At 38.7% G+C, this 22,579-nt stretch overlaps 2 protein-coding genes across 2 annotated transcripts; both read left to right on the top strand.

The window, feature by feature from the left end:
* The first annotated feature begins 10,979 nt into the window (after positions 1-10,979).
* LOC138870536 (uncharacterized) lies at positions 10,980-11,482 on the top strand. Its single transcript, XM_070148350.1, has 2 exons — positions 10,980-11,037; positions 11,091-11,482. The coding sequence occupies exons 1-2, from the start codon at positions 10,980-10,982 to the stop codon at positions 11,480-11,482; spliced, it is 450 nt and encodes a 149-aa protein (XP_070004451.1).
* A 4,947-nt stretch (positions 11,483-16,429) lies between these two features.
* On the top strand, positions 16,430-21,407 carry LOC104225111 (G-type lectin S-receptor-like serine/threonine-protein kinase At4g27290). Its single transcript, XM_009776881.2, has 7 exons — positions 16,430-17,903; positions 18,405-18,542; positions 18,714-18,877; positions 19,436-19,646; positions 19,918-20,155; positions 20,276-20,426; positions 20,507-21,407. The coding sequence occupies exons 1-7, from the start codon at positions 16,619-16,621 to the stop codon at positions 20,810-20,812; spliced, it is 2,493 nt and encodes an 830-aa protein (XP_009775183.1). The 5' UTR covers positions 16,430-16,618; the 3' UTR covers positions 20,813-21,407.
* The last annotated feature ends 1,172 nt before the right edge of the window (positions 21,408-22,579 follow it).

Raw genomic sequence — 22,579 nt, 5'->3', positions numbered from 1 at the left:
GAGGCTGCCATAGTCGTTTCTTCCTTCTTCTTCCCCCTTGTCGTCCCTCCAGACCCGCTTTGGACGGCCTGGGAGGTTGCCCTTAGGGCTGCTTGACTCAGAATCCGACCCGTTTTCAGCCCATTCTCTACCATCTCTCCTATCTTGATTGCTTCCGCGAATGGCTTACCCATGGCCGACATCATGTTTTGGAAATAGTCAGACTCTTGAGCCTGGAGAAAGGTAGTGACCATTTCCACTTCATCCATGGGAGGCTTCACTCTCGACGCCTGTTCACGCCACTTAATAGCATACTCTCTAAAGCTTTCCGAAGGCTTCTTCTTCAAATTCGACAGAGAGTTTCGGTCTGGCGCAATGTCGATGTTATACTGGAATTGCTTTACAAAATCTCTGGCGAGATCATCCCATATATGCCATCGGGACATTTCCTGATCCATATACCATTCTGAAGCTATCCCTACTAAGCTTTCCCCAAAATATGCCATTAGCAATTCTTCTTTTCCGCCGGCTCCCCGCAATTGGTTGCAGTATTTCTTAAGATGTGCAATGGGGTCACCGTGCCCATCGTATTTCTCGAATTTGGGGGTCTTGAAACCCGTTGGCAGGTGCACGTGAGGGAACATGCACAGGTCGGCGTAAGAGACGCTCTTTTGTCCGCTCAACCCTTGCATATTCTTCAAACTTTGTTCAAGGCTTCTCATTCTCTTAGCAATCTCATTTTGTTCTGCAATCCTGGGGTTCTGATCCTGTCCCGGTGCGAGTTCGCACTGAGGCGGTAGAGGATTATTGTTGGTAGCGAACCTGGTTGGTTCCATTGAGAACGATGGTGCTTGGAATGTAAAAGAGGATGAGTCAAAGCTTGGCTTGTATGTGGCAGGCTGTGCCGTAACCGGGCAAGGCGATGCAGTAAAGATGTTCATGCTTGCATCAGTGGATGACATTCGGGGATGAGGCTCAGAGGGCGATCCAACAGAGAAGGCGGAGGTGGCTGGGTACCCAAATGGGGTAGCAGGATAATTTATGGGGACATTAGACGTTCCACTTGACCTGGAGAATAATTCAGGGAATCCGGGGACGACACTTGGCGGCTCTTTCCCATTATTCCAGTCGTCCAGCATTTCCAACATGCGGAGCCGTAGGATTCTATTTTCTTCCGCAGTCGTGGATTCAGGTGTGAGGATGGCTGAGATTGAGCTCTCCTCAGAGACGGGGACTGTTTGCAATGGAATTTCCGAAGACATTTCCACACTTCCTTTTGACCTGGTGAAGTAAGTGTGAGTACTGCTTCTGGTCCTAACAATAGGTAGTTGAACACCTCTCCTTGACCTCGTGAAGTATGAGTGCGAGGCCAGACTTTCACCAAACCAACCGTCTTTTCAAAAACCCTGGAAACATGCTCAATGACAAGCGCACGGTTAATTTGCAGCAAATAACAGATAGTTAATCTCACGTTGGGCATGATGCACCTATACAGTTAAGTGGATTACTATATGTCTGCTACGAGAGCATGCGTCATTCCGGTATTTTTCCTCTTATTTCCCTCTTTTTTTTTTCTTTTCTTTTCTTTTTCTCTTTTGTTTTCCTTTTATTTTATTTATTATTTTTTTTATTTTAGTAGTAAAAGAAAATGCGACCGGATCCGATGAGGATTGCCTACGTATCACGATGCTTACGTGAATCAGATCATTACGTAGTTCGAAAAACACAAATGGGCGTAAAAGAAACAATCTCTTTATTGTTGAAACGTTCTATTACAAGCTACATTTTGCAAAAGAAAGAGCAAATTTTGAAAATAAACCTAGACTCAAAATAGACTGAAAATCGCCTTGATGAAAAAAACAGGCAGAAGATGCTAAAATACAGATTTGACCTACGAATGCATTATGGTTTTAAAAATTGGTTTCCGCGGGGCATCGTTCGGCCTCGCCGCGGTCCTAGGCGTGAGATCCCTCTCAAGTTGCTCCAGTTCGTGCATAGTCTGCTTGACATAAACCATTACTGCCGAGGGGAAGGTAACACTGGACATGTTCTCACATCGCAGACATCGTCTGGTGATGGCATGGGCAATGGCTTTGATCCTATCTCTGGTTTGCTCCTTTTTTATGAGTAGGCGTTTTATCTGATCGCTGCATATCTCGAATACTTGAATATCCTGTATATGCTGATGCTCCAATCGTCGTACTTCCAACTTCATCTGGGCTATTGAGTCATACCAGTATCTGCTCTCAATTTGGAAATCCTTGGCCTGACTAGCTGCTTTGATCTCGAGTGCTGCCATCTCTCTCTTTATCTTAGCAACAGTCTTCTCGTGGTCGCCTTCCAATTGATACAGGTATCTGCGATGCTTATCTGTTCTTGTATCCCACTGTGCTTTGAGCTCTGCTATGACGTTTTCAGATTTCTCCAAACCATCTCGCCACTCTCTGATCTCGCTTTTTAGCCTTTTTATCAGGTGCTCGTCTGATCGACGCCTTGGCTGTTTATCTGCATCCAACCTTATCTGTTTGATCTGGGCTCTGAGCTTTTCATTTTCTTGAATCAACCTGTTCTGCTCTCCCAGATCGGTAGCAACTTGCACGTTGTGTTCATATTTCAAGTTTTCCACTTGTTGCTTTAACCTGCTGATTTCGGCGCAATAGCCTCTTTCTTTCGCTAACCAATCCCACTGCTTTTGTGATGATTCGGTAAAATTCCGGATGTGGGGTCTCTTAGCTGGCCTTTCATGCTCGAGTTCCCTTCTGTACCATGCAAGGTAACCTGGCGCCGTTTCTCCTTTGGCTTGATCCCGCACGCAAGTATCTGATTTCAAATATTGACCCTCATTCCAGATTTGGCGAATCTTTGCTTCTGGGAACTGTCCGTTAGGACTTATCTCAACTGCTTGAGTGCTTAGATCTTCCTCATGAGGTACTGTCTGGCATCTTCCGAACTGTCTTAAAACTCGGCAGGGTGCGTAAGGTTGAATGCTCTTAAGCCCCATCAGTAAGAAATGAGTTTTAGCTGCAGACATATATAAGATCTCATCAACAGGCAACCATCCCAACGTCCATTGTATTTGGCTGGCAGTAAGAGTTTGCAAGAACGAGGTCCATGCCAGAACTCCTTTGGGCCAAATGATCTCTTTGGTTCTCGTGTAAGATTCTTCTATGCGGGTCTTTTCCGGGGAACCATGGCTCAAAATCTCGGAATGATGGCAGAGGTGCTCGGTCATCCATATCTGTAAGAGCAAATTACAACCTTCGAAGAAACTTCCCCCAGCTTTACAAGCTGTGAGAGCTCGACAGATGTCGGATACCACCATAGGCGCGAGAGTACTGTCACTTTGCGTGAGTAAAGTGCTGACGACCCCAGATATCTTCAAATCAATGTTTCCATCTTTCCTCGGAAATACCAGAAGACCCAGGAACATTATCATGAACGCTACCCGTCTGTGCTCGTCCCACTTCTGACGAACTCCTTTGCTGCACAGTTTGTTGATTGGATTATTGAATCCCCCCTCGTGACCGTACCTATCATATATGAAGCATGGAGTACATAATCCGGCTGCTAGATCCGGGTTGTGGACTGTTCTAGGTATTTTTAACAAATCCAGGAACCGATGTACCGTGACGACTCTTGGGGCGACCAAGTATTTTTCCCTCAAGGGAAACTCAGTATTCCCGATGTATCCGGCCATTTCTTCCAAAGTCGGGGTGAGTTCAAAATCAGAGAAATGGAAAACATTGTGCGCCGGGTCCCAATAGGTAATCAAAGCTCTTATGATATCTCCCCGGGGCTGGACTTCCAACAGACCCACAAGACCTTTCAGATATTTCTTAACCTCATTTTGTCCTTCAACACCTAGATCATTCCACCATAGCCGTAACTTGACAGGGATTTTGGTCATTATTGAAAAATGTTCATTTTGCATCGTGCTCATCCTGCACATTTATTAAGGTGATTTTAACAAAACGACTTGACTCAAAATATTTTAAACAGAGGGGATCAAGTTTTGAACACGGCCTTTAAACACTTCGGGGATGAAGAGTTTATGGCTGTGCGGGTCAACTAGACAAAAAAAATGCTAAACAAGACCCAAAGGTGGCTATTTATGCAAAGTCAGCCTTCCGGCGTCCCTTTCGGGAACATTCGGCTATTTATGATAAAACAACGTCACCTGACTTATTTACGACTCTTTTAAAAATTTGACACATCTTTTATTTATTTATTTACTGATTTTTGGCTATTTAGAAAAATGGGGTTGAACCCAACGAGGGTTGCCTACGTATCTCACATCCGGTGAGAATCAAACCGGCGTAGTTCGGGATATCGTAAAATAAAAAAAAAATCGAATAAACCTAGAAATCAGGAATGCGTATTTTTTACATTTTTTTTTGAAAAGAGATAAAGATTAAAGAAACTATTTTTTTTTATATTATATTTTTTTTAGGAAAAATTTGGACTATTAGTCTGAATTCTACGAAAGAAACAACACATTTTTTGAATTATGAATTTTCGATTTTTTTTTACTTTTAAAATAAATACCCTTTTTTTTTATTTTGAAAGTGATAAAAGAAAATTTTTATATATATTTTTTTTAATAACTCTCAATAAACAAAACAGTTTTTTTTTTTTTAGAAAAATTCCGGCGAGGTTTTGACACTACTTGGACATTGGTTTTATTTTCCAAAAATAAGTAATTATCTCCCCTACGCTGCTATTTCCCCCCTTTTTTTTAGGAACCGGTCGACATGCGGAACCGAAGCAAATAAATGCACAACACAGATAGGAATGCAGCATGATGGTCTTTCCATTTCAGGTTGCCTGTCCTAGACGGACCCAACCCCTGTGTTGAGTTCCCTAAGTCAAATGCAATATGATGCAAAGAAGCGTTCCTACTAGGGATCCGGCATGAAGTTTCGTTATACTAGGTTTAAACCTTGGTATTTGTTCTAGACTGTGTACCCGAGCGGACAACTCGAGTCGAGGAGGGGGCTACGTACCGGGGACCCGCGAGATCGTCCGGCTTTGTAACTTGTCCGACCTCTTTCTTATTTCAGGTATTGACACTAACAGAATAGGGAGTCTCGACCAGCGAGCTTCTCCCCGGAGGTAAGAAAAGAAGGGTTTCGGCACAGTTTATATACAGTTCAGATAATATCAAAAGCGGTAAAAGACAACATTTAGCACTTTTATGCAAAACATGTAATAAAGATCAGATAATAAAGCCAAATATAACAATTATTCTAAGCTCGAATTCTTGGACCCTGAACCAGTGGTTCTGGGTCAATTTCCCCAGCAGAGTCGCCAGAGCTGTCACACCTCCTTTTTGCGCGCCCCGCCCCGAAGGGTTAGATGCGCGGGTGGAGTTTTTCCAATTTAAGTGACAATATTCGAAATGGGATTATTTATTTAATTCAGAGTCGCCACTTGGGAAAGGTTTGGCTTTTGGTGTCCCAAGTCACCGGTTTATCTTGAATCCCAAATCGAGGAAATTTTCGACTTTTCCAAATGAAGTCTGCGAACCAGAAATTCTAAGTAAGGAATTCTGTTGACCCGAGGGAAGGTGTTAGGCACCCTCGAATCCCGTGGTTCTAGCACGGTCGCTTAAATTGTTATAATGGCTAAATATCTGATTTAAATACATGTTATGACTTACGTGCTTTTATTAAGTTTAAACCGCTTTATTATTATTACTTATTTTTTATAGAATTGCAACGTCGTGAAAATGCATCTCGAACCACGTCACAATCAATGCACCCGTGATCGTCGACACATTTGGACTTCGTTGAGATTCGGATTTGGGTCACATCAATGTGCACCCGAATTTAAGAATGTGATTTAATTAAGCCGCGCCAACAGAGTCTAACGCGTTATTATCTTTGTAGAAGGCCATGAAATTTATTAAATGGCCTATCTTGAATTCTAAATAATTATCATGGTTATTTATTGAGGGCCCCGCAATTTTTGCATCTTTATTTGGCGAGGCTCATCTCTATTTTAGAAAAGGATATCCTAAAATGGCTACATTTCTAATGCATTTGTCTTTAAAACTAGAAGAAAAGGTACATGCTAATTCAATTATAGGCTTTTGCCTAATCCGGATTTTTGTCAGTTTCTGATTAACTACTTATAAAGTAAAAACGCCATGCCTTGCGAGGACGTTTCAGTCGAACAAAAGACTACATATGAGATTGATGAAATGCAATACCTAATCCGAACATTTCTTGAGTTGAACTAAACTGAACTTATGTGGACTAGTCTTAACTAAACAAAAAAAACTAAATGAAACAAGAACAGTATTGTATAAAGTCGAAATATACATGCCCCTACTGACAAACAACTACAGAGTTAAAATACAACAGGGTAAACTCAGTCAAATATCAATACATACTTTCGAACTGTTGAATCATAAACTAAATCAACTTTCACAGGCCTGCTAATGTATTATGAATACTACAACAAATACTTGAACTTCTTCAACCTTTTTTCATTTCATGCTTTCCAACTGTTTTAATTACATCAATACGGGACTTGAAATGTGTACCTGGAAATGCTGAAAATGCAAAGGAGAAGAAGAAGAAGATGTGGAAATCAGCAGCAGAAAGAAGCAGGACTAGTAGTAGCAGCAGGACAGGGCAGCAACAACAGTGAGCAGAATAGCAACAACAATCAGAACAGCACAAAAGAAAAGGATTCTGATGCGAGGTGGAACTAGAGTTGAAGGAAAATAACAGCCAAACGAAATAGCACACAGTGTGATGGCAACAATGCTCCAGACAATCCAATTCCGGAATATACCAAATGCCACAAAACACTAACAATAATCTCGATTGAATTTTAGAAGAAGCAACACTGCCTAATGTATTGACAATAGATGAAGTTCAGACAAACGAGACCAAATTTCTGATTTCCTAATCTGTTTTCTCTCTTTCTTGCTCTCTTTCTATTCCTGTCAACTCTCTCTTTTCTTTCTATCTTCACAGTGTGTGTGTGTTTCTTTTCTAATCCCTCTGCCTCTAATTCTGTATGTCCTCAGTCAGATGTCTGCCCCTTTTATATGCCTTCCTTAAACCTTTAACAGCCTGTTTTTTAGAGTATCCCAGTACCCTCCCATGTGCCTTTAACCTTTTTTCAGTTCCACTTTAGTTAATTAAGTATTAAAACCCATTCACCTTCCCTGGCAGATTCAACTTTTTCATTTTATTATCTAAAAGCAAGTATGGGCAGTAGAATATATCTGACAGCATATGCTGTCAACCCATTTTGAAATTGAAAACCCTTTTATGCAGGAAAACAGGCTGTGCACAATGCACATGCTGTGCACAAGTGCACATGCCACCAACTCAGATTTCGGTTACAGACCAAACCTTAGGTTTCTGAAACCATATTCACGACTATAAGTAACAGGGCTTGGTTCTTAATTGATTCAGGTAAATGTTCAACAGAGGCAAGTTGATTTGTTATTGTTCGGACAGTTGAAACTAATTGACGACACATGTCGACTCGACTATATTAGCATTATCATACACAATCGTAGCCAAAAATCAAACATTTAAACAGTATCGATACATGGTTTGAATTATACTGACTAAACAGAAATGCACTCGAGGAGTTAACTAGTCAGTCCAAACTCGAAACACAACCAATACACATGCCTTATCAGAATAGGAGGGGGGGGGGATTTAGACAAACACAGAGGTTTAAGTAAAGTGGACAAACAAAAGTTGATAAAATCAAAACAAATATGAACAGACTTTTTTAAACAATCACACGGACTAAAACAATAAAGGAAAGAAAGCAGACTTACCTTAAAACTTGAAAAGTTTAACAGTTTGAACTCGGATTTGGACAAACTTTTCTTAAGGCTGAATGGACTTTAATCGAAGTGTTTCTCAGATGAGAAACACTTTGATTGAAGTCCATTAGACCTTAATCTCTTCGGTTGAACCGGTATGAACCAGTGACGAAGGGCACAAAACTTTCAAACTTAGATCTAGGATTCAGGCTTCCCTGATCAGATTCGGACCAAACCAAGTATGGTTTGGTCACGAGGGGGTCTGGGGAGTGTCTGGTATGAATTTGGAGCAGATCAGTGTAGATTAGGTTCCGACTCGAATCTTCAAATGAAGATTCGAGAAGGTGGGATAAGATTCGAAGCATGGGGTTGGTAGATTTGGGTTCAGGATGGCATGGGGGTTCTATAGTGTTCAGGGGAAGGTCACCGGCGTTCATGCCGCCGGTTTTCATGGTGGGGGATACAAGGGCGGCTCTAGGGTTTGAAGGGGATGAGGTTTAAGACGAAGGCTGGGGTTCGGATAGGGGGGGCAGGGTAGGATTATGGCCTTATATAGTTAATGGGTGGATTGATCTCGACCGTTAGATCAATCTAGATCTACGGTCTGGATCTGATAGCTTAAGTGGAACGGTGTCGTTTCAAGGGTAAAGGGTTGGGGTCGGTCCGGGTAAGATGGGTCGGGTTTATTGATGGGTTATGGGGAATTGATCTTGGCCGTTGATCACTCTGAGATCAACGGCCCAGATCACACTGGACCAAAACGTTGTCGTTTGGACGTCCTGGGCATCAGGTGGCCTGGACCGGGCAGGCCTGGGTCTTGGGCTGTTTGTTTGGGCCAATTTTGTTAAAATTGGCCCAAATCCGGAAGAATAAAGGGACCCTTTCTTTTTTCTTCTTTTTTTTTATTATTTTATTTATTTCCTTTTTCTTATTTATTTTAAAAACAAAACTAAGCCAAAAATCAAATTAAAATTAAATACACACTCAATACAATTTTTTGCACACACACTAAAATATTTCAAAACAGGTACAGTCAAACCAAATAAAATCACGGACGAAAATGCCTATTCATGATTTTCTATTTAACGACCGGATTACGGTTTGAATTATGCAGGACACATATATTTTTTGAATTTTATTTTAATAAAGTAAATAAATAAAAATGGGCCGAAGTCACAAATAAATCAACAAGGTGCCGCACAGAAAATCCGAAATTGTACCGCAGGGCCAATTATTATTTTTTATTTCTTTTTTGGAGCGATTGCCGTGCGAAACAAAAATCACGTGCTCACAGTAGTTTAATGTAGTCTTTTCTTTCTTTTATTGTCTGTATGTAGAACATTCTATGCGCTGCCCATGTAAACTCTTTAAACGACTCACTTTCGAAACTTAACTATAATAACTCGAAAGTATGTAAATAAAGTAGGACATTTTCTTCATTTATTTTAGAGAAAAACGAAAAAATAAAAAAATGTAGTCATTCTAAGATTATCCTTTTTAAAAAAATAAATAATGAGACGAGCCTCGCCAAATAAAAATGCAAATTGCGGGGCCCTCAATAATTGGTCATAATAAATACTTAGAATTCGGGATGGTCTGTTTAGTGAATTTCACTGCCTTCCCCAAAGATAATAACGCGTTAGACTCTTTAGACGCGATTTAATTAAATTACATTCTTAAACTCGGGTGCACATTTATGTGACCCAAATCCAAATCTCAACGGAGTCGAAATGTGTCTCTAATCACGGGTACATTGATTGTGACGTGGTCCGAGATGCATGTCCATGACGTTGCAAATTCCTTTAAAAAATAAGAATGAGATGAGCCTCACCGAATAAAAATACAAAATTGTGGGGCCCTCGGTAAATATTTGCTTTAAAATTGCTTAGACTTCGGGATGGACCGTTTAGCAAAATTTCACGGCCCTACCCAAAGTAAATGATACGCTAGTCGCTTTAGGCACGCCTTTTAATAATTTAATTTTCTTAAAACTCGGGTGCACATTTATGTGACCCAAATCCAAATCTCAACAGAGTTGAAATGTGCCAACAACCACGGGTGCATTGATGTGACGTGGTTGGAGATGTATTTCCATGATGTTGCAATTCTTGAAAAAATATATAATAATAATGACGAAAGCGGTTAAAAGTTAAAACTTGCACATGAGCTCATAATTGTATAAAATCAGATAAACAAGCCGAATATGACAGTTGAGCGACCGTGCTAGAACCACGGAACTCGGGAATGCCTAATACCTTCTCCCGAAGTTAACAGAATTCCTTATCCGGATTTCTGGTTCGCGGACTGTAATACAGAGTCATTCTTTTCCTCGATTCGGGATTAAAATGGTGACTTGGGACACCCTAAATCTCCCAAGTGGCGACTCTGAAATAAACAAACAAATCTCGTTTCGATTGTCCTTTAATTGGAAAAACTCCTTCCCCCCTCGCGGGGACGGAAAAAGGAGGTGTGACAATACTCATTTGATTTGGATTTAGTATAAAAGAAAACTTTTTAAAAAGGACAATCTAAACGACACCGAAGCTTTGCTAATCACAAACAATCTAATTGCTCGATGTCTAGCATGACACTTTTGTCTTTTGGAGAATATGAATTTCTCATATTTTTCTTTTTGGTACGTTATTATGAGCCGCTTTCATTCTCGATTTTGGGTCGTAGCTTGTGGGCTTATTAATTACAAATTTGCAAAATCAATCTTTTCAGCATGAGCAAACAATATAGAAAGGACAACAAATGAGATAGCCATTACGTATTGCCTATCTGTTGAAGGATTAAGTAGACAAGCTATAATTAACTGTAGTTAACTGTTATTGTAGTCACTAACTAAATTGGTTAGTTAGTAGTCTTAAGAAGATATAAATATCTTCTTATCTTAGCTTAAATGTACAATAGTCATTTTTTCTCAAAAATTCAATGGAACAGTGTTCCCTTCCTTCTCTTCTTTACTGCTTCAGTTCATCTTCTATCTGAGCTTCAGAACTTTGTCCATGGCAGCTAATATGGTATTAGAGCCACCGACAATGATCTAGGCTATCGTCGTCTCAATTCTCTTTTCTGATTTCTACTCTCTGCTTCTAAATTACTTCAATTTTTTTGCAAAATTAGGTGCAAAATTGTCTTAGAGTAATCACAAAATCGAAGCTAGGGTTTGTATTTTTTTCAATTCAAAGTGAAGTTTACAATGGCGATTGGCACTGAAGAAGATAATACAACAACTCGTACATCAGCTACTGGTTCCGGTTCGTCATTTCCTTCTATAGATCACAATCACCCCTATACCTACAACCAACAGACACACCAGGTAGTTCTCTAGTCTCTATTCAATTGACTGGATCTGATAACTATGCCTTGTGGAGTCGTGCTATGAGAATTGGTCTGTTAGGTAAAAGTAAGTTAGGTTTTGTTGATGGAAGGTTTCCAAAGTCTAAATTCGAACCAGAACTTCATGATCTGTGGGAAAAGGTCAATGTTGTTGTGTTGTCATGGATAATGAATGCAGTGAGATCTGGTCTGTTGAGTAGTGTTCTATATGCATTTACTGCTCATAAGGTGTGGGAAGATCTAAAAGAAAGATTCGACAAAGTGAATGGCTCTAGAGTACTGTTTCTTCATAGAGAAATGCACAATTTGACTCAAGGAACCATGATTGTATCAGATTACTTCTCAAAACTGAGAGATTTATAGGATGAGTTTGATGCTCTAATGTCTTGCCCAGGGTGTCCATGTCCTGAGTCCAAGCTATATGCTCAGCACTTTGAGGCTTAAAGACTGCTGCAGTTTTTTACTGGCTTGAATGATTCCTATGCACAATCCAGAAGTCAGATTATGATGATGACTCCAGTACCTACTACTAACAAGCCTTATTTACTTCTTGTTGATCAAGAAAGTCAAAGAAATCTGGCAAGCATGGCCCAGGTTACAAAGCTTGCAGAAGGTCTAGAGAGCACTGCCCTGTATGGGAACAAATGTTCAAATGTCACCAGTGGAGGTTATAGACAAAGAAAGAATAATGTTCAGTATGATTATTGTCATTACAAAGGACATACCAAAGAGAATTGCTTCAAGCTAATAGGCTATCCACCTGATTTTAAGTCAAAAAGAAAGGGAAGTGCACCTAGACTTTATGCTAATTTTGTAGGTAATTCAAAGTTCAACAGAGGATGAGCACACCAGCTATGAAAGTCAACTGAACACTGGGTCTCATTGTCAAAAGGGATTCACTTCAGCTAATTCTGTACCACCACAAATGACATAGACACAACCATTCTTTACTCAGGAACAATACCAAAAGATTGTTCAAATGCTTTCCAAAGGAAGTGCAGAAGGTTCTGGCTCATCTAGCAAAATAGCTGCTGCAGGTATTCTAACTCATGTGAATGCATTTGTGTCTCAGTGTATCAATAGTGATTGGATAATTGATACTGAAACCTCAAATCACATGACATCTAGACTTGAGTTACTACAAACACATAAGTCACTTTCTACAACACAGAAAAATATAGTGCATCTTCCTAATGGTAATGCAGTGCAAATTTCACACACAAGGAGTACATCTGTGTTGGACAATCAAAAGATTTCTAATGTGCTCTACATTCCAGATTTTAAGTTCAATTTACTCTCAGTTTCATAACTCACCAAGGAACTAAAGTGTATGGTAGGCTTCTTTCCTGACTTTTGTATTTTTCAGGATCTTTATAGTGGTCAGGTGAAGGATATTGGTAGAGAGGCATATGGACTTTATATTCTTAAAGGAGGTGTTTCAGAACAATTCCTAGTTCAAATGACAAATAAGAGTGCATCTGCAGTTACTGCTCCCTCTCTTACATGCTTAAGCTGCTTATGGCACAGGAGATTGGGACATGCTCCCTTAGATGTAATAAAAAGAGTAGACAAGTTAAATAAGATGACTACTAGTGACAGTCAACACTGTATTATATGCCCACTAGCCAAGCAAAGTAAACTTCCTTTTTAGCTTAGCAGTACTACAACTCAATCCATGTTTGAATTGATTCATTGTGATGTTTGGGGACCATACAGATATCATACTCATGATGGAAAAAGATTCTTTGTTACTATAGTAGATGACTATAGTAGATATACTTGGATATTCCTTTTAACCTCTAAGTCTGAAGCCTATGTTGTTCTAAAGAATTTTCTCATTCAGGTTCAAATTGTATTCTCTACCACAGTTAAGGTCTTGAAAACTGACAATGGAAGTGAGTTTTTCAGCACTGATTTCAAAAATTTGTTGTCTAGTCTTGGTATTGTGCATGAAAGCTCATGTGTGTATACACTCCAACAAAATGGAGTGGTAGAAAGGAAACATAGAACTATTCTTAATATGGCAAGGGCACTCAGATTTCAAGCTTCCGTTCCTTTAAAGTTTTGGGGTGAATGTGTCACTACAGCTACTTACATACTGAATAGACTTCCTTCCAAAGTGATTGACTACAAATCACCATTTAAGTTGCTTTATTTGCACTCTCCTTCTTTGGCTCATTTGAGAGTCTTTGATTGTCTGTGTTATGTTGCAACTCCTAGAGTACTAGACAAGTTCTCACCCAAAGCTGTTCCTGCTGTGCTTATGGAATATTCTTCAACACAAAAGGGTTACCTTATGTATGAACTACACTCCAAAACATTTCTGGTGAGCAGAAATGTCATATTCAGGGAAGATATTTTCTCTTCAAACATGTGAAGTCATATGGCAACCCTGTATTCCCTATGTTAGATCTACTCTCCCCAGTGATTCATGAAAGATCTACAGTTGATACTGCTACACCAGCTCCTTTATTATCACCTTCCTTGAATTCAGAGGTCAATCATTTCTCAGATGTTGAACTACAACAAACTTCTTATTTGGAGGAGCATATACATCAACTTCACAACTTTGAGCCAAATGTTGTTCTTGATGTTCCTTCACCTCCTGCTGAAGCCACTGCTCCTGTTGTAGTAAGTGATGAACCTTCTATAGACTGTAGAAGATCTTCCAGACCAAACAAGCCTCCTATTTGGCTACATGACTATGTAACAAAGACTAAAGGGGCCAAGTGCAACTTCCCTATCTCTGCCCATGTGAACTACAATCATCTCTCCCCAACTTACAAGCAGCCAATCTCAGTTTATTCAGCAGTCTCAGAACCATCCAACTTCAAGGAGGCTGCATCTGATCCTAAGTGGATAGAAGCTATGAAACTTGAGTTACAGGCACGGGAAGATAACAATACTTGGTCTGTTGTAGACCTACCTCCTGGAAAGACACCTATTGATTGTAGGTGGGTGTTCAAGATTAAGTATAAGGCTACAGGTGAAGTTGAGAGATTTAAGGCTAGACTGGTAGCTAAGGGGTACAGTCAAAAAGAGGGCCTAGACTATGGAGAAACTTTTTCACCAGTGGCCAAGATGGTCACTGTGAGATCTGTTGTTGTTGTTGCTGCCTCAAAACAGTGGTACATTTATCAAATAGATGTCCATAATGCATTTCTTAATGGTGATTTAGATGAAGAGGTATATATGGTGTTACCTAAAGGGTTTTCTAGACAAGAGGAGTCTCAGAAGGTCTGCAAACTTCAAAAATTCTTGTATGGCCTCAAGCAAGCACCCAGACAGTGGAATCTAAAGCTTACAGAAGCACTTGTACATATGGGATTTCAGCAGAGTCACTATGATTACTCACTATTTGTGAGGAGAGTTGGGGATGATATTGTGATCATACTTGTATATATAGATGATCTCTTAATTACTGGCAGCAATCACAAGTTGCTATGTGACACAAGGCTAGATCTTCAAAGCAGGTTCAAAATGAAGGATCTAGGAGAGCTAAAGTTCTTTCTAGGTATTGAATTTGCAAGGTCTACCAAAGGGATCCTAATGAGTAAGAGGAAATATGCTCTAGAACTGATTTCTGAAACAGGTCTTAGTGGAGCAAAGCCAGCTAATACACCTATGGAGCTCAACCAGAAGCTGACTACTGTAGAATATGATCTATCTTTCAACAGAGGAAATGCTACTGCTGATGAAGTACTAAGAGATCCTGGTGTCTATCAAAGATTAGTTGGGAAATTACTATATCTAACTATGACCAGACCTGATATCTCCTTTATAGTACAAGTCTTAAGTCAATTCATGCATTGTCCTAGAATGTCCCATATGGATGCTGCATCAAGAGTAGTGAGATATATAAAGCAAGCACCTGGCCTTGGACTGTTTATGCCTGCAGAAGACACAAAGAATCTGACTGCCTACTATAATTCTGATTGGGGAGCTTGTGTGGAAACAAGAAGATCAGTAACTGGCTATCTGGTGAAGTTTGGAAATGCTTTAGTATCTTGGAAGTCCAAGAAGCAAAGCACTGTCTCCAAAAGCTCAGCTGAAGCAAAGTTCAGGAGTATGGCCTTTTGTGCAACAGAGATCACTTGGTTGATATGGTTATATGCAGAACTAGGAATCAAAGTCTGTTTGCCTGTTAAGTTGGTATGTGACAGCAAGACAACAATCCAAATTGCTGCAAATCCAATCTTTCATGAGAGAACAAAGCATATTGACATTGATTGTCTCTTTGTGAGAGAAAAGCTATGTGAAGGAATGTTGAAGACTGAATATGTACATACAAAAGATCAATTGGCAGACCTACTAACTAAGAGTCTTGGAAAAGCTCAACATGAGCATCTGTTGAACAATTTTTGGTTGAAGAATGTGTATCAATCATAAGCTTGAGGGGGAGTGTTGAAGGATTAAGTAGACAAGCTGATAATTAACTGTAGTTAATTGTTATTGTAGTCACTAACTAAATTGGTTAGTTAGTTGGTAAGGTAGTTAGTTAGTAGTCTTAAGAAGATATAAATATCTTCTTATCTTAGCTTACATGTACATCAGTCATTTTTACTCAAAAATTCAATGGAACAGTGTTCCCTTCCTTCTCTTCTTTACTGCTTCAGTTCATCTTCTATCTGAGCTTCAGATCTTTGTCCATGGCAGCTAACACTATCACGGCCATCAATATATAGTACTCCATCCGTTTCAATTTAAATGACACATTTGCTTATTAACCCGTTAAAAAAATAACATATTTCTATATTTAGAAATAATTTAACTTTGAACTTTTTATTTTACGCACTTTACCCTTAATGAATATTTTTTATAGCTACACAAATATTATGGATCCACAATTAGGACCACATATATCAAAAGTCTTCTTTTATTTCTTAAATTTTGTGCCAAGTAAAACTACATCATCTGAACTAAAATGGAGGGAGTAATAAGTTTTACGCTGAAACAAAAAGTAAATATAATAAGTTTTAGGTAGAACCGTAGAAGAATAACTATAAATCACTTGATTAAGATCTTTTTGACAACATCGTGCTTATAGCAACAGCGAATAAACCCAAAAGAGTCTAACGATCTCAAAACTTAAAAAAATTGACCAAAAACAAAACTGATAAAATTTGCATTAATGTGTGGTTTGGTTGGTTTAAATACTTTTTAAAAAATTGACCTAGTTGCTTTCATTTAAAAATTATGTTAAATCAAACCAAATACTTTTGACTTGAACTGATTATTTCAAATCTATGTCAAATTTCAGTATTTCACAATTTAAACATGAAAGTAAAGTGTGAAAGAAACAAGCATCATTTGACGACTAAACGTCTGCGACTACTTAAGACTTTTCCTCTGATGGCCAATTTGGCAACTCGACGACCAAACCTGCAGCTAATAATTTAGCATCTCTTTATGCTGCAAAGGGTTCCAAAAATGGAAGATTTCCATATTTGGATGAAACAACAGAAATAAAATATACTAGCAGCATTTGGCTTTCATAGAATGAAGGCAACCTCAAATGAAGGTTTTAAACTCTTCTTCCTCCTCTGCTTATTTTCTATTTATCAAATTTTAGGTGCTACAGATACTATAACAACAACTCAATTTCTCAAAGATGGGGAACTCAATATTAGTTCATCCGGTGGAAGTTTCGAAATGGGGTTTTTCAGTCCAGGTAATTCTAAGTTTAGGTATTTCGGTATTTGGTATAAGAATATTTCTGTTACTACGGTTGTGTGGGTTGCCAATAGAGAAGCTCCTTTAAGCAATACATCAGGTACAGTAAAAGTTATTAAGACAGGAGTAATTGTAATAGTTAATGAGACTAACCACATCATATGGTCAACAAATACCTCAAGATCTGTGCAAAATCCCATTGCAAAGTTGCTTAATTCTGGAAATCTTGTTGTTAAAGAAGCTGATGTTGATGATAAAGTTGGAAGTTTTCTTTGGCAGAGTTTTGATTATCCTACTGATACCCTTTTACCTGGTATGAAAATTGGGTTTAATTTTGTAACTGGTAAAGAAATATACTTGTCATCTTGGAAAAATGAGGAGGATCCTGCTCCAGGTGATTATACATACCATTGTGATCCTTCTGGTTATCCACAGAATATTTTGAAGAAAGGGTCAAATGTTATTTACAGGTCTGGACCATGGAATGGATTAAGGTTTAGTGGGGCAACAAACTCAAGAGAAAGTCAATTTTATACATTTGGTGTGTTTTCAACTAAGGCAGAGGTGTATTTTAGTTATCAGCTTTTAGCTTCAGTTGTTACAAGGTTTATATTGAATCAGAATGGTGCGCTACAACGTTGGACTTGGGGTGATAGGAATAAGGGTTGGGCACTTTACCTTTCACTACCAACAGATAATTGTGATACTTATAGGTTATGTGGTGGATATGGTAGTTGTAATAGTCTGAATTCTCCGGTATGTGGATGTTTAGATAAGTTTGTTCCTAGAATTCCTGAAGATTGGAAGAAAGCGGATTGGTCAAGTGGTTGTGTTAGGAGGACTGAAATGAATTGCCTCAAGGGAGATGTGTTTTTGAAGTATTCGAAACTCAAATTACCAGACACGCGGAATTCATGGTTCAATGCGAGTATGAACCTTGAGGAATGTAAGAAAATTTGCTTGAAGAACTGCTCTTGTATGGGTTACTCAAATCTTGACATACGCAATGGAGGAAGCGGCTGCTTACTGTGGTTTGAAGATCTGCTTGACATTCGACAGCTAGCTAATGAAGGGCAAGATATCTACATTAGAATGGCTGCTTCTGAATTAAGTAAGTTTATTGCGGAAAAAAAGAATGATTAATAGTTTGTGATTGATTTCTTAAAGACAGTAAAATGTACGAGTTGCAGGGGCCCTGGATAAAGCATATCTGAATTTACATTCTGGACAGTGCCAATGATTATAAACATGTTGTACTTTTAATACACTAAAATTCACAATTTAACAGAACATTAGACCATGAACTTTAGTCACTGGTACAAGGAAACATGATTTAGAGTGAAATTAATGCTGAACCTATATGCATCATGTCTAGACAAATTTAAGGAAGCTTTATACTTGGGAAAGAGCGCATTGAGAGTATTAGACTTACACTGTTTTTAAAGGTTGCAGCAACCATTGTTTAAAATCTGTTGTCACATCCTTTTTACTTTTGCATTGCCAAACTAATAGCATCTTGCAGAACCTTGATAACTCCATAACGTAGTCCTGTCTTACCAGCTGATGGAGAAATTCGAACTGATTAACTTATACTTGGATTGAAAACTTGCAGCTAGTCAGGATAAATCAAATGGACACAAAGGAAAACTTCTTGCCTGGATTATCTCATTATCAGCTGGTGTGGTTCTGATATTCCTAAGCCTAGTGATCTTCCTCAGAAGATGGAAGCGAGCTTCAGAGAAAAAGAAAGGTAACCTCAGCCGGTCATTTTGTTTGGAATTTGAAATAGTAGAGGAATTCAAATTCAATTAGAAGTAAAATGAAATATAGTAGAGGAATTCAAAATCTATTAAAAGTGAAATGAAATATCCTCCTTGTCTAGTATTTGCAAAACTGAATTTGGTACATTGGTCTTTGGCAGGATTTTGGGGCTGCAATGGCAATTACAAGATGGATTACCACAATGGAAACCGAAGTGAAGAATTTGAGTTACCACTGTTTGACTTATCTACGATAGCCAAATCTACGTACAACTTTTCAGAAGAGAGCAAAATTGGAGAGGGTGGCTATGGACCTGTTTACAAGGTAACAACCATTTATAGCTTGCAGTTTTGTACATGATATAAGCAATTAACGGCCCACCTAATAGAGCACAGCAAGAATCTGGAAGACTGACTGTAACTTCAGATTTGTTCGATATAAGGTGACTGAAAATAAAAGGTCTGTTCTAACAAATGGGACATTTGGAGAGCAAAGAGAGCATTTATGCTAATTCATCAATAAATGGAGGACAGGGGGTTTAGTGGAAGATCTTTTGATTCATGTACTTCAAAATATCCAAAATGTTTCAGAGTCAGTCCAAAAGTTTCTGAAAACGTGTCTTCTAATATGTGCTGAACTGCTGATTAATATCTAATAAGAGGAATGGCTTAGCCTAATTTGGTAAGAGAAATATAGTGCAATTAAGATGTGTTGGAGGAGTTTTATGAACAACAGCTGAACTTGATTGGATTTATTATGATTGCTCAATTCTTCAAATTTGGTGCTTCTACCTTTTACTTGGAAGCATACAAGAGTCTTGCATGGTTTTCACTTTCATGTTAGGTATTGAAAAAGTTTAACATGCAGAGATTTGATGTTTAGGGCGTGCTTGAACAAGGACAGGAAATAGCTGTGAAGCGGCTATCTAAGACTTCCACACAAGGACAAGACGAGTTCAAGAATGAAGTGATGTATATTGTGAAACTTCAGCATAGAAATCTGGTGAAGATTCTTGGATGCTGCATTGAAGGAGAAGAAAAAATGTTGATCTATGAGTACATGCCAAATGGAAGTCTTGATTCATTTATATTCGGTAAGGATTTCTAAGACCAATAGTGTGCGTAATATTTGCACTTCAGTTAAACGATGCCCTATATGAGTACCTAAACGATCTTCTTCCCTTTTAATCCACATCTAGCAGGAAAAATAGTGTAAGAGAACTGGGAACTAAGATTTATATGAGCCGAAGGCCCAAAATTATGTCTTTCTTTTTACCAATAACGGAAGAGTTTGATGTTTTAATGCCACTCACATTTTTACCTGATTGGTGTGTATTAGTGATCCAATTGTGAAACTTTTGGCAGATGACACAGGAAGCAGGGTATTAGACTGGCCTAAGCGCTTTCACGTAATCAACGGGATAGCTCGGGGGCTTATGTATCTGCATCAAGATTCTCAGTTGAGGATCATTCACAGGGACCTGAAAGCTAACAATATTTTACTAGACAATGACATGAATCCAAAGATATCAGACTTTGGCATAGCAAGAAGTTGTGAAGACGATAAGTTTGGAGCCAAGACACACCGAGTAGTTGGAACATAGTAAGAATCTCAACATGATTTTTTACTGAGTAGTTGAAAACTGGAATAGAAGAACCTTGAGATTATCACAGTATGTTTTCCAGTATCGATAATGCTATTTTGTGCATATATTTTATGCAGTGGCTACCTCTCACCGGAATATGCTGTGCATGGGGTCTACTCAGTAAAGTCAGATGTATTTAGCTATGGTGTCTTAGTGCTGGAAATTGTGAGTGGGAAAGGGAACAGAAGATTCTCTCATCCGGACCATAACCTTAACCTCCTTGGACACGTAAGGGTTGCATTTTTTGTTGTCCCATCAATAAATAGCTCGCAAAACTAGTCATACTAACACGATTTTAAATTCTACAGGCTTGGAAACTCTTTAAAGAAGGTAGATCAATGGAATTACTCGGGGATTTCCCAATTGATGTTCATTCTACACCTGAAGTAATACGATCAATCCATGTTGGTCTATTATGCGTACAACACTGTCCAGAAGATCGTCCGAGTATGTCTTCTGTGGTGATGATGTTAAACAATGAAGGTGAACTGCCACCGCCTAAACAGCCAGGTTTCTACGTAGAAGCAAATGCACCAGATAATGAATTCTCTTCTAGTCAATATGCACATAGTACAGGAAATGAGATAACCATCACAGTATTAGATGCCAGATAGAAAATACCAGTTAATTGTTCATTGCAACAAGTAATTCTTTACACCCTTAATTCTTTGGTTCTTTTTAGCAATGTGGCTAACCTTGGATAGTGAAAATTTGCACTTACAACTTGGTGCAAAAATACCAAACGTGTCTTGTGGTTGCAAAATGTGTTATACAAGTGTTTATATCTCCTGTGCATTCTGTAATTTGTTGGAAGAAAAAGAACCTTACCACAAAATGACTGGTAATCTTGGCTTTTGTGAGGCCATGAGCCAAGTAGCATCAATGGTAGTTCAAAATTTGAGTAAGCTGGGAGAAGGAAGCTGGAAGTTAAAGGATCTTACTTTAAGAATTTGTGGAAAGTTCTGTAGAAACCAACTAGGGAAAATTTGAACCAAGAATTTCAGATAATGCAAAGCTAGGGCAAGATATCCCTTCAACGACTACCAGCAACTCTCCAGTTTCAAGGCATGTCTGGATTCAAAATGTTAAAAGACGTTGGGATACAAATCATGGCACTTTTTGTAATAATAGAATTTCTTAGTTTAAGTTAAATGTAATCCTCAGTAATATGGTTTTAGCTCTTAATCCATTGGTTGAATATGGATGCAATGTGTCATTAACCAGCCTTTCTGACATATTTCTTGCTGAAACAAACATGTTTCTGACCAGATCAGATTCTTTTATGTGTGAATTGACATGGTCTTCTAAGCATCTACTTTCTTAGTTGTTTGTTCAGCTTACCCTTGAATCGCGAGTCGGAGATACTTGCATTGTGTAATCAACAAATCTGTCATCTTGTGGCTTAAAAATGGCACATTACTATCCATCTGGTTAATCTTTCAAAGTGTTGTGTGTGTGAGCGAGCGTATGTGCGTCTGGGTCTGTGTGTGTTGGGGAAGAAAACAACTTTAGACAATCGAACAATTGGAAGAGTGAAACCGATCCGGAAAATGATGGATTCAGAATTAGTCTGTTTTGAAGTAAAAGACTACGGTGGGAAACAAACGAATGTTATTTGTCAGAGTTTTTAGCTATTTTAAATCAGCAGAAGTTTCCATATTTCAAAAATCTTCCATCATTTTTTCCTTAACGTACACATCTAGGGATCAACAGTAGTTCTGTACTTACATGCAGCTCAAGCTCCCTGTTGGAGGAATATCCTCCAACTGACCAAGTCTTACTCGTCCTCTTATTCAAAGATCTATCATAATTGTAGCAACCTGGAGGAGAACCATGAGGTCGCACACGTTTAAATTCCAGCGAAGACAAACAAATACAAGTGCTTGTTTCTCATTTGTCTAAGCTTTAGTGAACAGAGTTATCCAGTATCTCTGTTAAAGGGGGTAGCAAGTATCCGGTGAAATAGTTGAGGTGCACATAAGCTGGCACCATCGCCATAAAAAAAAAGTTGTAACAACTTGGGATTTGCCAGTCGTATTATGTCATTTGGATTTTGGGCAGCTGGAGTTGGTGATTGTGAGTCGTTCCAAAGCTTTGAAGTTGCCTGGAATGTGGGATGACCAATTTTTCAATAGATACTAATCTTATTATAGAACTATTTGTAAAATACTTCATCAAAAAAAAAAAAAAAAACTATTTGTAAAACGAATTGTCCTTTAGAAACCAATTTCTAACCACAATTCTTTTTTAATAGCCATCACTGTCATTGTGAATGCTTCCACAGATTCCACAAACACAAAGAGAAGTCACTTGAACGACAAAGTGACTAGCTAGTGCTTGTTTAATTGTGAGGTTATAGTAAGAAAAAAATTGAACTTTTG

The sequence above is a fragment of the Nicotiana sylvestris genome, chromosome 6, assembly GCF_000393655.2.
Source record: "Nicotiana sylvestris chromosome 6, ASM39365v2, whole genome shotgun sequence".
In the NCBI taxonomy this organism is placed as follows: Eukaryota; Viridiplantae; Streptophyta; class Magnoliopsida; order Solanales; family Solanaceae; genus Nicotiana; species Nicotiana sylvestris.
Note: the sequence above shows the minus strand (reverse complement) of the source record. Positions and strands in the feature narration are given on the sequence as shown.

Bases quoted from the DNA above. Each gene is read 5' to 3' on its own strand.
- LOC138870536 (XM_070148350.1), top strand. From the start codon at position 10,980: ATGGCGATTGGCACTGAAGAAGATAATACAACAACTCGTACATCAGCT. The intron at 11,038-11,090 runs GTTCGTCATTTC...TACAACCAACAG, and splicing joins TACATCAGCTACTGGTTCCG to ACACACCAGGTAGTTCTCTA.
- LOC104225111 (XM_009776881.2), top strand. From the start codon at position 16,619: ATGAAGGCAACCTCAAATGAAGGTTTTAAACTCTTCTTCCTCCTCTGC. The intron at 18,543-18,713 runs GTAACCTCAGCC...GGTCTTTGGCAG, and splicing joins AGCTTCAGAGAAAAAGAAAG to GATTTTGGGGCTGCAATGGC. The intron at 20,427-20,506 runs GTAAGGGTTGCA...TAAATTCTACAG, and splicing joins ACCTTAACCTCCTTGGACAC to GCTTGGAAACTCTTTAAAGA.